We start from the raw sequence: 12,680 nt of genomic DNA, 5'->3' as shown, positions 1-12,680 counted from the left end.
TCTTCAGATAAAATGAATTCTTTCCTTGAACTAGTTGAATAAATCTGGATCATGGGATGTCGCATAAGCTCCGCCCAGTCTACTTTCCCCCCCGCCTCCCTCTTTATGTATCCGCCTACATCTGCGTGACTTTTGCAGTACTTTGTCCATCTCCTCGCCGCTCTTTTACCTGGACCATGAAGTAGTCGCAGAAGCTCCACCCCGGCTGCGTCCTCTTCTCCCGCAGCGTCCTCATGTCGTCCTCGAAGCGGCCCAGGTTCTTGGTGAAGGACATGAGCAGCAGCGTCCGGAGCTTGAGCAGCAGAGAGCTCCACGACTCCTGCGAGCGCGACGAGTCCTTGAGCGGCTCCGACAGGACCACGCACCTGCGGCGGGACAAAGACCACGCCCTTTTATCACGGTGTTTACGGCTTGTGGTGACGCAACGGGAACGACGCAACGGGAACGACGCAACGGGAACGAAGCAACGGGAACGTCTTGAACTTTATTGACCGGTCCTGTTGAGTTTGGTGCTGGAGAAGCCGTTATGACATAATCTAGATCTATTCATTTAATAAAAGTTTGTGTTACCGTATTTTCCGGACTATAAATCGCACCTTTTTTCACAGTTTTGGCCGAGGTGCGACTTATACTTATATTTATACTTATATACTTATACTCCGGAGCGACTTATGTGATATTATTTGTTATTTTCACACTTGCAACTGCATTTCATACTCCAGTGCAACTTATGTTTTTTTCTTCTCTATTATGCATTTTTTGGCTGGTGCGACTTATACTCCAGAAAATACGGTAGTTGTCACTTATTGCCTCTACATTTATTACAGATTAAATGCAGCACTTCTATACGTTTAATGATAATCGTATATGTCAGCGGTTAAAGCAAATTATCAAAACGATGTGTGAAAACAGATGCAATATACAATAATCATGAGACGTACATATTTTAGGACATTTAGAAGACTGTGGGGGTCTGAGGGCCCTTCCCCAGAAAATAATAAAAGATCAGATTCAATTTCCTACATTGTGGTGTATTTTATAAGTTAGAGGGGACTAAGAGTGGACTTTGGGGTGAGAACATTAAGGCATATTTCGGTCAAAACTATGAAAGGAAACACTTACAATAGAATGTCTCCGAATACATTATTATACCACCAATACGTGTGCGCACATGGTTGCCAGGTAACCGTTGTGGAATTACCTCAACCCATGTATATTTGTGCTCGCGTCTAACCAGGAAGTACAATTGTAAACGAATATGCAAAATGTTTAAAGTCAAATGTGAAATATAATTGTGTTCAGTACATTTTAGTGACATGTGTGGTCTGACCCGTCATATTAAATTGGACCATAGGGGGCGCCGCAGTGTCAAAGTCTAACAACAGTGAAACGACAGCGTGCGATGGTGTTGTACAGGAAGTGTGCTGCCCGGTGGCCGAGTGGTTGAAGCGGCAGCACGTATGCCAGGCTCTGTGCCGGGAGTTCAATTCTTGGCTCGTGAAAATTTGCTGAATGACCTCCCTTCTCTCGCTCCATTTCACCCTGCCCTGTCGGATAAATCCTACGGCCACATAATGTTTTAATGAGGAAGTAAAATTCTTAAACCACAAAAAAAGATATGAGATGAAAAGAGGATATAATTTCCAGGGCTGTCGTCGAGTTCAAGAAGTTCTTTTAACGTGTGGTATTTCGTTGTAGGGCGTTATGAAGGTTAAAAATCCCCAACGTTCACCTTATCAACTGTTCCTAAACATAAACATTTGCCAAGAACAAATGTGGACGCCAAGCCCCGCCCCCAGAACGACGGAGACATGCTTTTATGGAATGCCAGATAGACGTGTGGAAAAAAAACAACCTCTATTTAACCCAAACTGCCATCACAAGACAACGAAATTCATGCAAAAATTATTACTACACAATATTTACACAGAAAAGTACTTGTATTTGCGGGTAAAAAAAAGCAGATTTAACTCCCAAATCTTCAGCTAACTCACTCCATTAATGTTCCCTCTTTTAAATCCTCATAATTTACATAAAATACTTAATCGACAAAATAATTAATGGACTAAATGAATAAAAGCACTAATAATTTCACAATAATAATGGAATATTTATGGCAATTAGGTCAAAGAACACAAACTACTCAAATGTAAAAGGATTTGACGATTCGATTTGGGAGGTGAGGGTCTTTGGGGGTCTTTGGACGAGAAGTTCAGGGCCGCTTGGACGTTACTGTCACTTTAAGAGGAGTCGGCGCTCACCTGTCGTTCTGCTTGTTACAGAAGTCGCTGCGGATCTTGTCGATGATGGACGAGCGCGGCAGAATGTTGGTCTTGTTCTTCTTCTTGGTCTCGTTGTTCTCCACCACGATGATGACCCAGTCAGCGGAACTGTGCGTCCTCAGGCTGTTCTGCCATCGCAGCATGTCCTCCTTCACCGAGCCCTTGTACGCCTCCGTGTCCTGCCACAGACGACGGAGAGAGGTGAGGACGGAGAGAGGACGGAGAGAGGACGGAGAGAGGTGAGGACGGAGAGAGGTGAGGACGGAGAGAGGACGGAGAGAGGACGGAGAGAGGAGAGAGGAGAGGACGGAGAGAGGAGAGAGGAGAGGACGGAGAGAGGTGAGGACGGAGAGAAGTGAGGGGTGAGGACGGAGAGAGGTGAGGACGGAGAGAGGACGGAGAGAGGTGAGGGGTGAGGACGGAGAGAGGACGGAGAGAGAGGTGAGAGGACGGAGAGAGAGGTGAGGAGGACGGAGAGAGAGGTGAGGAGGACGGAGAGAGAGGTGAGGAGGACGGAGAGAGGTGAGAGGACGGAGAGAGAGGTGAGGAGGACAGAGAGAGAGGTGAGAGGACGGAGAGAGAGGTGAGGAGGACGGAGAGAGAGGTGAGGAGGACGGAGAGAGGTGAGAGGACGGAGAGAGAGGTGAGGAGGACAGAGAGAGGTGAGAGGACGGAGAGAGGTGAGGAGGACGGAGAGAGAGGTGAGGAGGACGGAGAGAGAGGTGAGGAGGACGGAGAGAGGTGAGAGGACGGAGAGAGAGGTGAGGAGGACAGAGAGAGGTGAGAGGACGGAGAGAGAGGTGAGGAGGACGGAGAGAGGACGGAGAGAGGTGAGAGGACGGAGAGAGAGGTGAGGAGGACGGAGAGAGGTGAGGAGGACGGAGAGAGGTGAGGAGGACGGAGAGAGGTGAGAGGACGGAGAGAGAGGTGAGGAGGACGGAGAGAGGAGAGAGGACGGAGAGAGGTGAGGACGGAGAGGATGGAGAAAGAGATGAAGAGGACGGAGAGAGAGAGAGGGAGAGACTGGAGGAGCTCTCAGAACGTTTATGTAGATGGCATGTTTCTGAACTACCGTATTTTCTGGACTGTAAGTCGCACCAGCCAAAAAATGCATAATAGAGAAGAAAAAAACCTAAACCACATATATAAGTCACTCTGGAGTATAAGTCTCACCCCTGCAAAAACTATGAAAAAAGGTGCGACTTATAGTCCAGAAAATACGGTACACATCCATGTTCTCTCACACGTATAAAGAACCTGCTCAGGAATATTAAGAGCTGAAACATCTACGAGACTCTCTATCTGAGCAGATAGTCACACTGGACAATGTCAGTGTAGCCTCCAGTTCTACTGTAAGAAACCTTGGAGTCTTATTTGACCAGGAGCTCTCATTTAAAGCTCATATAAATCAAGCTTGTAAAACAGCCTATTTCCATTTGCGCAACAAGAGCCAAAATCAGAAGAATCCTGCCTAAAAGTGATGCTGAAAAGCTTATCCATGCATTTGTAACGACTAGATTAGACTACTGTAACTCCCTGCTTGCAGCGTGTCCTAAAAGCTCCATAAAAAGCTTTAAACTGGTTCAAAATGCAGCAGCAAGATTACTAACAGGAACAAAAAGAAGAGAGCACATTACGCCGGTGCTGAAGTCTCTTCACTGGCTCCCCGTCGAGTCTAGAATCAAATTCAAAATTCTACTCTTGACGTACAAAGCCATAAATGACATGGCCCCATCCTACCTCAAAGATGCTATAGAACCATATCATCCAAACAGAGCTCTTCGCTCTCAGAATGCCGGCCTTCTGGTGGTGCCAAGAGTCTCTAAAAGTACTGTAGGAGGTAGAGCGTTTAGCTACCAAGCTCCTGTGTTATGGAATCAGCTCCCGACCCATGTTAAATCTGCTGACACAGTCTCTTCATTTAAGTCCAGGCTTAAAACGTTCCTCTTCGAAATCGCTTATGGTCAGAGTAGTTAGGAACAGAAACATAAACCCACAGCTTTAGCTACGCTGCCCTAGGAGTAACTATGCTGGGGGAAGTATGACAGCTTGAGCACTATCCTCTTCTTCTTCTGACTACTTATGCTATCAAACAATATTTATTTTTTGATTCCACTTGCAAACTGTTCACCGCCTTCTTTTCTTTCTCTCACTCCTGAGGACCTGTGGACCCAGATGCCCCTCTCCTGGTGAAGTGGTCCCTGCCCTGTGTGGACGGTCCCTCATCTGCCTGAAGAGTGGCTCCAGTTCGCCTCAGTCGGTCCCTCTTCTGCCTGAAGAGTGGGTCCAGCTCCAGTCTCCTCGTGTCCGTCTGTTCGTCTGTGAGAGTCGGATCTCTCCTTCACTGGAACTCCTCCAGGTTTCTACGCTTTTTTCCCAAAGAGGTTTTTTTGTAGTTTTTCCTGGCCGAGAAGGAGAGTCTAAGGACAGAGGACTCTGGGACATCGTCCCTCGCCACCACAGACATTGTCTGACTCCATCGCCACCACAGACATTGTTGATTCATTTCTCCCTGTGGCCCTCAGAGGCAACTGTTGTTGTGATTTTGGGCCTTACAAAAATAAATTGATTTGATTTGATTTGAAACTAAACAACAACATAATGTGGGTAAAATAATCATTGACAGTAACAGTTACTTCATTAAAACATACACAATGTGTTAATTATCCTTCAACAGCTTTGTAAACATTATGAGACATTATGAGCCAACATCATTTAGTAAGTCATATTATTTAGTACATTTATTACTTTATTATTCTCAGTTTATTGTAGCTTTATAGTTGAAAATGAACATACAAAACATTGCAGTATTTATGCTAAAAACTGGAACCATTTCAAAGTGTCTTAAACGCAGTAGAGTTCAAAGCGTCTTAAACGCAGTAGAGTTCAAAGTGTCTTAAACGCAGTAGAGTTCAAAGTGTCTTAAATGCAGTAGAGTTCAAAGCGTCTTAAACGCAGTAGAGTTCAAAGTGTCTTAAATGCAGTAGAGTTCTTGTGTAACAGCTTCCACGGCTCGAAAGTCCTGACGCTGCACAATAATAATAGTTTCACTTGGAGCTGCGGTTTCACCGTTACAGCCGTCGTGAGGAAATGAGGTGGAACCAAAAGCATCATTAGATTAGTGACCAACACGTTTCCTGTGTCGTGCAGGTCGAGGCTTTTACTGCACGAGCATCGAGTGGACCGTGTTTAAAGAAGACATTAAGCAGGATTAGAACCAACAACCAAGTATAAATGAAACAAAATTGCAGGTGTGTTTGATGAAGATTACTGGGATTATGGATAATAGTTATAACTCAAATCACACTTTAATCTTAAAAGCAAAAAGATAATCATCCCGAGTCTCGTTAGAAGCAAAAATAACACATTTTAGTTCAATTTATGCTTAAAAAATATATAGTGCAGTTTGTGTCACGATATAATTCATTTTTCATTCAGAAAGTTGTTGTTTTTGAATTTTTTTTGCGAATGAAAGATTTAACTTTTGTTTAATCACGATGTCAACGTTTGTGAGTCATTTCAAAATCAGGATATTTCTTTATATTGTATACATATTATTACATCAATGCACCAGAAATGTGTTAAACATGACTTTAAACACATTGTTGAGGTTTTAATTATCAGACAAATGTGAAATGTCAGTCATATTTATCACTAAAGTTCAGACATATCACATTAAATCTTTTATTTCAACGTTTACAACATAACTTTTTATCTCTTTCATTTTTAAATCAGGGTTTGTTTGTTTTTTTTAACTATAAATGATCTACTCAATATAAAAATGTTGCAGATATTTTTTTAAATGTCCCGCCTCTAGTGACATATCTTGATAAAACATGATTAAAAACCTCATCAAAGTGAGTGTAGTTTTAGTTTATTGCTCAGTTGTCATTCATTTACATTTGAAACATCCGCTGCTTATTTCAAATGATACGATGCAGTGAACTTTGCACAGTCGACAGAACGCACGGATGTTCAGCGCGGATGTTCAGGGCGGATGTTCAGGGCGGATGTTCAGCGCGGATGATGTTCCCTGGAAAACTCATTTCACGCACTTCCTTAAACACATCACGTGCTGACAAAGCTGCACTTCCTGTTCGTACTTCTACTCTTTTTACAAATACTCAATAACAATAACAACAACAACGACCACAAGTGGAGCTCTCTGGGTCTTTAAGAATGTCAGAACGGACACTTGTTTGTTTGCATGACTCTTATGTTGTTGTATCATCATTAATTGAGTCGCTTTTAGCTCTTGAAGATATTTATTATTATAGAATCATGTTTTTGGGACTGTTTTGCGGGTTGCATTTTCTGTCTGATTTGCCGTCATTCAAGGTTCTTTTTGCCGTGTGGTCGTAGAGTTTTTACAGTGCTCCTCGTCAAAGTTGCATTTTTCCTCTTTTTTTAGAGCGGAGTATACCGTAGTGTACCGTATTTTCCGGACTATAAGTCGCACCCTTTTTTCATAGTTTTGGCAGGGGTGCGACTTATACTCCAGTGCAACTTATATGTTTTTTCTTCTCTATTATGCATTTTTTGGCTGGTGCGACTTATAGTCTGGGAAGGATGGTAGTTACTTTTAGTATTTTGCATTTGCATTTTTTGTTGTTTTTGTTCTTGTTGTCCAACTATTGTTACGGTTTGTATCTGTAAATAAATAAAGTAATATTAAAGCAGCCCAAAAAAAAAACAAAGATAGGAAACGATGGAAACGAGGAAAAGATAAACATTTTGACAGTTTTGCTGATTAAAATTGGCATATTTCATTTTCAGTTTGTGCAGGTCGCGGTTTAACAAAGGAAAAAAAGTTGTTAAACGTACTGGGTTCTTTAAAAAAAAAAAAAAAAATTGTGATACATTGTAGAATATCATGGGCGTCGATTATTTCACGTATCGCAAAATCGTGATGCAATTCCCTGCCCTAAATATAATATAAAGTATAGATGCTTGAAATGTTGTCCCGTTTTACAGCCAAGTTTCAGAACCACGGATTTTTTAAATTTTTGCGTCGTCTCGCGTACAATAAAGTTGAACTTGAAAGTGACGATGGACTGGACTTACCTGGAGCAGAGCGTCCGGCGTGGACTGAAACGGGACAATGCTGTGTGTCTGTACTTACGCAGCAGTCGGTCCAGTAGATGTGCAGGAAGGGGAACGTGAGCAGCGCCTTGTTTCCGTCTTTGGGCAGGAGCTCGTCTTTGAACTGCACGAAGTTGGCCTCCAGGTGGATCATTTTGGGGGCGCGGCCGTACGTCCTGCCGAGAGACGACACCCAGGGGGAACAAGCCGTTCAAAAGAAGGCGGGGCATATGTGATGTCGAAACGGCGAGGAATTCTCAACACACAATATTCTCAACACACAATATTCTACGTGTCGGCGAATATGTTTTTCGATTACCATATTTTCCGGACTATAAGTTGCACCTTATTTCATAGTTTTGGCCGGGGTGCGACTTATACTTATATTTATAGTTATATACTTATACTCCGGAGCAACTTATGTGATATTATTTGTTATTTTCACACTTGCAACTGCATTTCATACTCCAGTGTGACTTATATATGTTTTTTTCTTCTCTATTAAGCATTTTTTAGCTAGTGCGACTTATACTCCAGTGCGACTTATAGTCCAGAAAATATGGTAGACGACTAAAACGATCGTTTCTATTGTACATCGAGTCTTTTTAAACACATTTTAACCCTATAAAAGGTTGAACTATTTACATACTAAGTGTATTATCGATGAACATTTGAAACTGTTCCCATCTGTCCTTTTCCTCTGTATCTACTGCGTTGTATCAATGAAATTTCCCCATGTGTGGACAATAAAGGATTATCTTATCTTATCTTATTCCTTTTTGACATATTGATTTACCGTATTTTCCGGACTATAAGTTGCACCTTTTTTCATAGTTTTGGCCGGGGTGGGACTTAAAGTTATATTTATACTTGTACTCCGGAGTGACTTATATGTGATATTATTTGTTATTTTCACCCTTGCAACCGCATTTCATAACCCAGTGCGACTTATATATGTTTTTTTCTTCTCTATTATGCATTTTTTGGCTGGTGCAACTTATACTCTGGTGCGACTTATAACAGGAAAATACGGTAATAATGTTGCAGTCTTTTTGTAATAAAAAGGTGTTTTCGCTTGTGTTTTAGAGTCAGCGCTGTCCAGAAAACGATGATTGTTGCAGCCCTACTTGTCACCGGAGTGAGTTTAGCAATAGTACGTCTTTTACACTTTATATAAAGCTACACCGTTGGTCCAAAAGAAAGTCTCCGCCTGGATTCAACTAAGCAAATACAGTAGGTCGTCTCCTCCTGCTGTAAAACTGCTGCAACACGGTATTTAAACCCGGCCGATGCATTTCTGAAACGACCGCAAAGACGAATCCCGTGGTCATGGACGTTTGAGAAGGGTCAAATCATTGGCATCGAGCAGAGAAAACTAATCTACTACAGATCTGAACCCCGGTGAGTGTTTGGCACGAGTTCCTCTTCGAGTTTTCAAATGTTACGTCATAAAAAAACACGATATTGCTGAGTTTAATTTGTAGATTTGGGCCCCGCAGACTCACCTCCTCCACTCCATGGGCTCTCGTGGAAGCTGCTGGGCCAGAGTGGTGTAGAGGGACGTAAACAGAGCCTGGTCTCCAGCACCTGACGGGAAGCACACAGAGACAAACTTAGGCAAATGAAATAAAATATGTTTACGATACATGGAAGATCGTAATGTGAGAGAACAAGTGATCTGGGGGCCTCTGCTGTAACGGCGGCTCCTGTGGGATTCAGCCGGATTAATGTTCACAATCAGAATAATAATACATTTAACACTATACATATGGACTAAAATAGGTCTAAAATAGGCTAAGACAAGACTAAAATTAAAACAAAACTGGGAACAAATTTTCTTTTTGCAATAACGATATAATACTTGAAGATGGCATCTATGATATATTCTAATAACTTGTTTTAGGATATGTAATCGATATTCAGTTGATCATTTATTTATTTCAGACACAAGGTGGTCCATAATTAAAAGAAGACAAAAAGGTACAAAAACCAAAACACAGCAGTCAAATTAGTCCATAAAATGTGATGGAAGTGCACGAGCTCATTTCAGGACGGTCAGTGTCTTAGAATGGCATTTTCAGACACCTCCGGGCGCTGACTGGCACTACGCCACCCGGGCACGCACAGCAGAAGCATAAAAGGTGTCATTACAAGCCACTATGGGCCTGCGGAAGGTCCCACGTCCATAGTTCCACCGCAGAAGAACCGTGTGTACAGCGAAGTGCAGTAGGCTCTGAACAAGGATTACGTACTAAACTTTCTCATTAACACGTTTGCCAGGGCGTACAGTTGACAATAGTGCCTCTTGATTGCCTCATTAACCTGTATTTAGCCAGGTTAAAATAAATATAAAAATGAAAAGATTGGGCTCAGAAAGTTTCAGTTACGTTTGAAAAGGATTCCAAGCTGTGGGAGCAGCTTAACGGAATGCCCGCGTTCCCAAATCGGTCGCACGCAAGGAACAAACGAACAAATAAATGACAGTCACGTTCTGCTTCCACTCCTCAGTCATTACGAGTGTTTTTAGGCCCTGCAGAAGCTCCACCGTCAGTGTCCGTGTGTCTGGAGGTGTCAAGTGTTCACAATAACCACAATCTCACTTTATACTGTGATGTTCCAAATGTCATAATCCCCCAAAAGCAAATGAAGCTACTCATATATCATGAATTTGATCCGACCGATACTGTAAAGATCGACTTTACTCTGTGGTAAAACTATATATAATCGTTCATCAATCCAAGATGTTAGTATCAACACAGAAGACACTCAAATGTGGGTTTGCAGTCGGCTGTCCAACTTCAATCTTAAAGCCACAAACCACTCATCTGAAAACAGCGAGGTGCAAATGTAAAGCAGGGAGAAGAAATGGAAGAAAAAGCAAGGAGGCGTGAAAGGTCTATTTTGGTAACGCTTTAAAATCAGGTTCTTTAGTAAACTATTTAAACATTTATAAGCACTAGTTATTCATGTATGCACTTCTAAGGCATTTACTGGCTTTTGCAGATGGCTCACAACACCTTATAAATAAACAAAAAAGACATACGTGTCATTAAACCATGTACGAAATGTAATGTAAAACTAACTATTTTCAATAACCAAGAGATGAACGCCTGTAAATGCCATATACCTGCTTACGAAATAAACAATTAGTGATTATTAATGACTCATAGTTTACGAAGGAATCTAATTTATTCAAGTTTTACACTATTTTTGTCACAACTGACAATTGGACGTTAATATCGGGCGCCGACTTGTTGTGACGGTGTGAACGTGAAAATTGAGCGGCGCTGTTCTGGTGTCAGCTGGTGCATCTGTCCCGTGTTCAATCGTTAGACGGTCTTGTAGCGTGTGAAAGAGGCTTCAGGGGAGACTATAAATATTCAGGGCTTTGTTTGGACCAGTATTGACCTGCGCGGACAGGGACAGGTTTATCTCAGGCAAAGTTACAACTGCACAAAGACGACACACGTATTTGAACATTTCGAAGCGTCAGGCCACAATATCCACTAACTGCTTACAACTGATTTTACTTGCACATTTTTCTAACTGCTAAAAATTATACACGTTTTCCTTTATCTAATATATTTAATTTTAGGTAGAATATTTTTTATGATTTTGGTCTGAAACAACTATTCAGATTGATTTAACTCTATGATCTATGGGGCTGTGACGATTAGTCGCACCAGCCAAAAAATGCATAATAGAGGAGAATAAAACATATATAAGTCGCACTGGAGTATGAAATGCGGTTGCAAATGTGAAAATAACAAATAATATCACATATAAGTCGCTCCGAAGTATTAATATAAGTATAAGTCGCACCCCGGACAAAACTATGAAAAAAGGTGCAACTTATAGTCCGGAAAATACGGTAATCGGATTGATTTAACTAAGCAATTCAAATGATCTGTGGGGCTGTGACAATTAAGAAAAAATATCAAGGTATTTTGATCATTATCTGGTCTATACAGACTCTAAAACACACATGAAGAGACATTTGTTATGACAAAGGCAGAGGCATCCATTAAAAGTTACTAAATACAAAAAAATAATAATGCTAAATGATTTGATCTGAAATTGCATCCAGCCTGAGCGATATCGAGCATTTCCATGACGATATATCACGCTAATGCAATAGAAATGTGTAAAAACGTGTGTCTTTTAAATTGTATAAGTTGAGCTTTAACGATCCGACAAATGGGAAAAAAGTGCAGAAACCTCACCGTCTACCTTTATATGAAAGTCTACCGCGACATGACTGTAAATCAGACAGTGACAGCTCCTATTGTGAAACATAAACCAGTGAATAACTGCACTCATCGGCGATTCCTTGAACACACGGCTCTCAAATGTGGAAAAACAGCCGTCTCTTTTAGCTGCTGCTGCGGCGAAAACACACCGCGCTCGACGTATCGCTTTGTCGGGATCGAATTTAGACCCGAGAGCAAAGATACCGTATTTTACTTTAAGTCGCACAAGCAAAAAGGTCGCTCTAGGCTCTAAGTGACGCAGAAGAAGAATCTGCACTTCCTCTTCCTCTGGAGTTTGTGGCGTTGTTTAGAAGTGACAAAGAAGAAGAAGAATTCAATGGATTTAGTGATTTGGGGTAAAACTGATGCTTTGGTAAACTTGTTAGCATGTTCTTTATGCTATAGTTATCTGAATAACTGTTCATATGTTACGTTAACATACCAGACACTTACCACAGTTCTGTCTGTGCCTCATGTAGCTGAAGGTGTTAGCGTTAGCATACGTCATGTAGCTGAAGGTGTTAGCGTTAGCATACGGACACCTATTCACCATGTTCTCTCATCTGTTATTATTTTAAACTGCATTTCAAGAGGAAATGTCTGTTCTTAGTCTTGGATTTTATCAAATAAATGCACCCCAAAAATGTGACTTGTATATGTTTTTTTCTTCTATGCATTTTTTTGCTGATGCGACTTATACTCCAGAATATACGGTCATGCATACTACACCGAGTGAGCGCTTCAGTTCACATTTACTTCCATATTTTAGCCGTCATTGTAGCGCTGCTTTCTGAAGAAACTGCAATTCACAAAGACACGCAAAACAAATCTGCCGATCGTGCTACGTGAGCGCACGGTCTCGTCTCATCTCGTCGCGCTTTAACGTCTCGCAAACGTCGCTAGAACATTCCGGAGTCAGCGACATCTCCGAGCAGACGCGGGGAAACAGAAGCAGGACTTTCCAGCTGCAAAGAGCTGACACACACGAGCAGAACTTTGTACATCACGAGACGTCACCTCAAGGAAGGAAACACCGCTCTGCATTCGACCGTGACACACTTTTCAA

The 12,680-nt window shown here is 41.8% G+C and overlaps 1 protein-coding gene across 1 annotated transcript in view; it reads right to left on the bottom strand.

Moving 5' to 3' along the window:
* The window catches only part of trappc10 (trafficking protein particle complex subunit 10), a 31,741-nt gene that overhangs the window by 17,540 nt on the left and 1,521 nt on the right, over positions 1-12,680 (bottom strand). The window contains exons 2-5 of the mRNA XM_072445276.1: positions 8,870-8,951; positions 7,405-7,540; positions 2,262-2,461; positions 170-365 (exon numbers count right to left, since the gene is read on the bottom strand). Of these exons, the coding sequence (XP_072301377.1) occupies positions 170-365; positions 2,262-2,461; positions 7,405-7,540; positions 8,870-8,951 (614 nt within the window). The remainder of the gene's footprint in view (positions 1-169; positions 366-2,261; positions 2,462-7,404; positions 7,541-8,869; positions 8,952-12,680) is intronic.

Source organism: Eucyclogobius newberryi, unplaced genomic scaffold (assembly GCF_026437365.1).
Source record: "Eucyclogobius newberryi isolate DKJ021-1_F unplaced genomic scaffold, fEucNew1.0.hap1 SCAF_14, whole genome shotgun sequence".
In the NCBI taxonomy this organism is placed as follows: Eukaryota; Metazoa; Chordata; class Actinopteri; order Gobiiformes; family Gobiidae; genus Eucyclogobius; species Eucyclogobius newberryi.
Note: the sequence above shows the minus strand (reverse complement) of the source record. Positions and strands in the feature narration are given on the sequence as shown.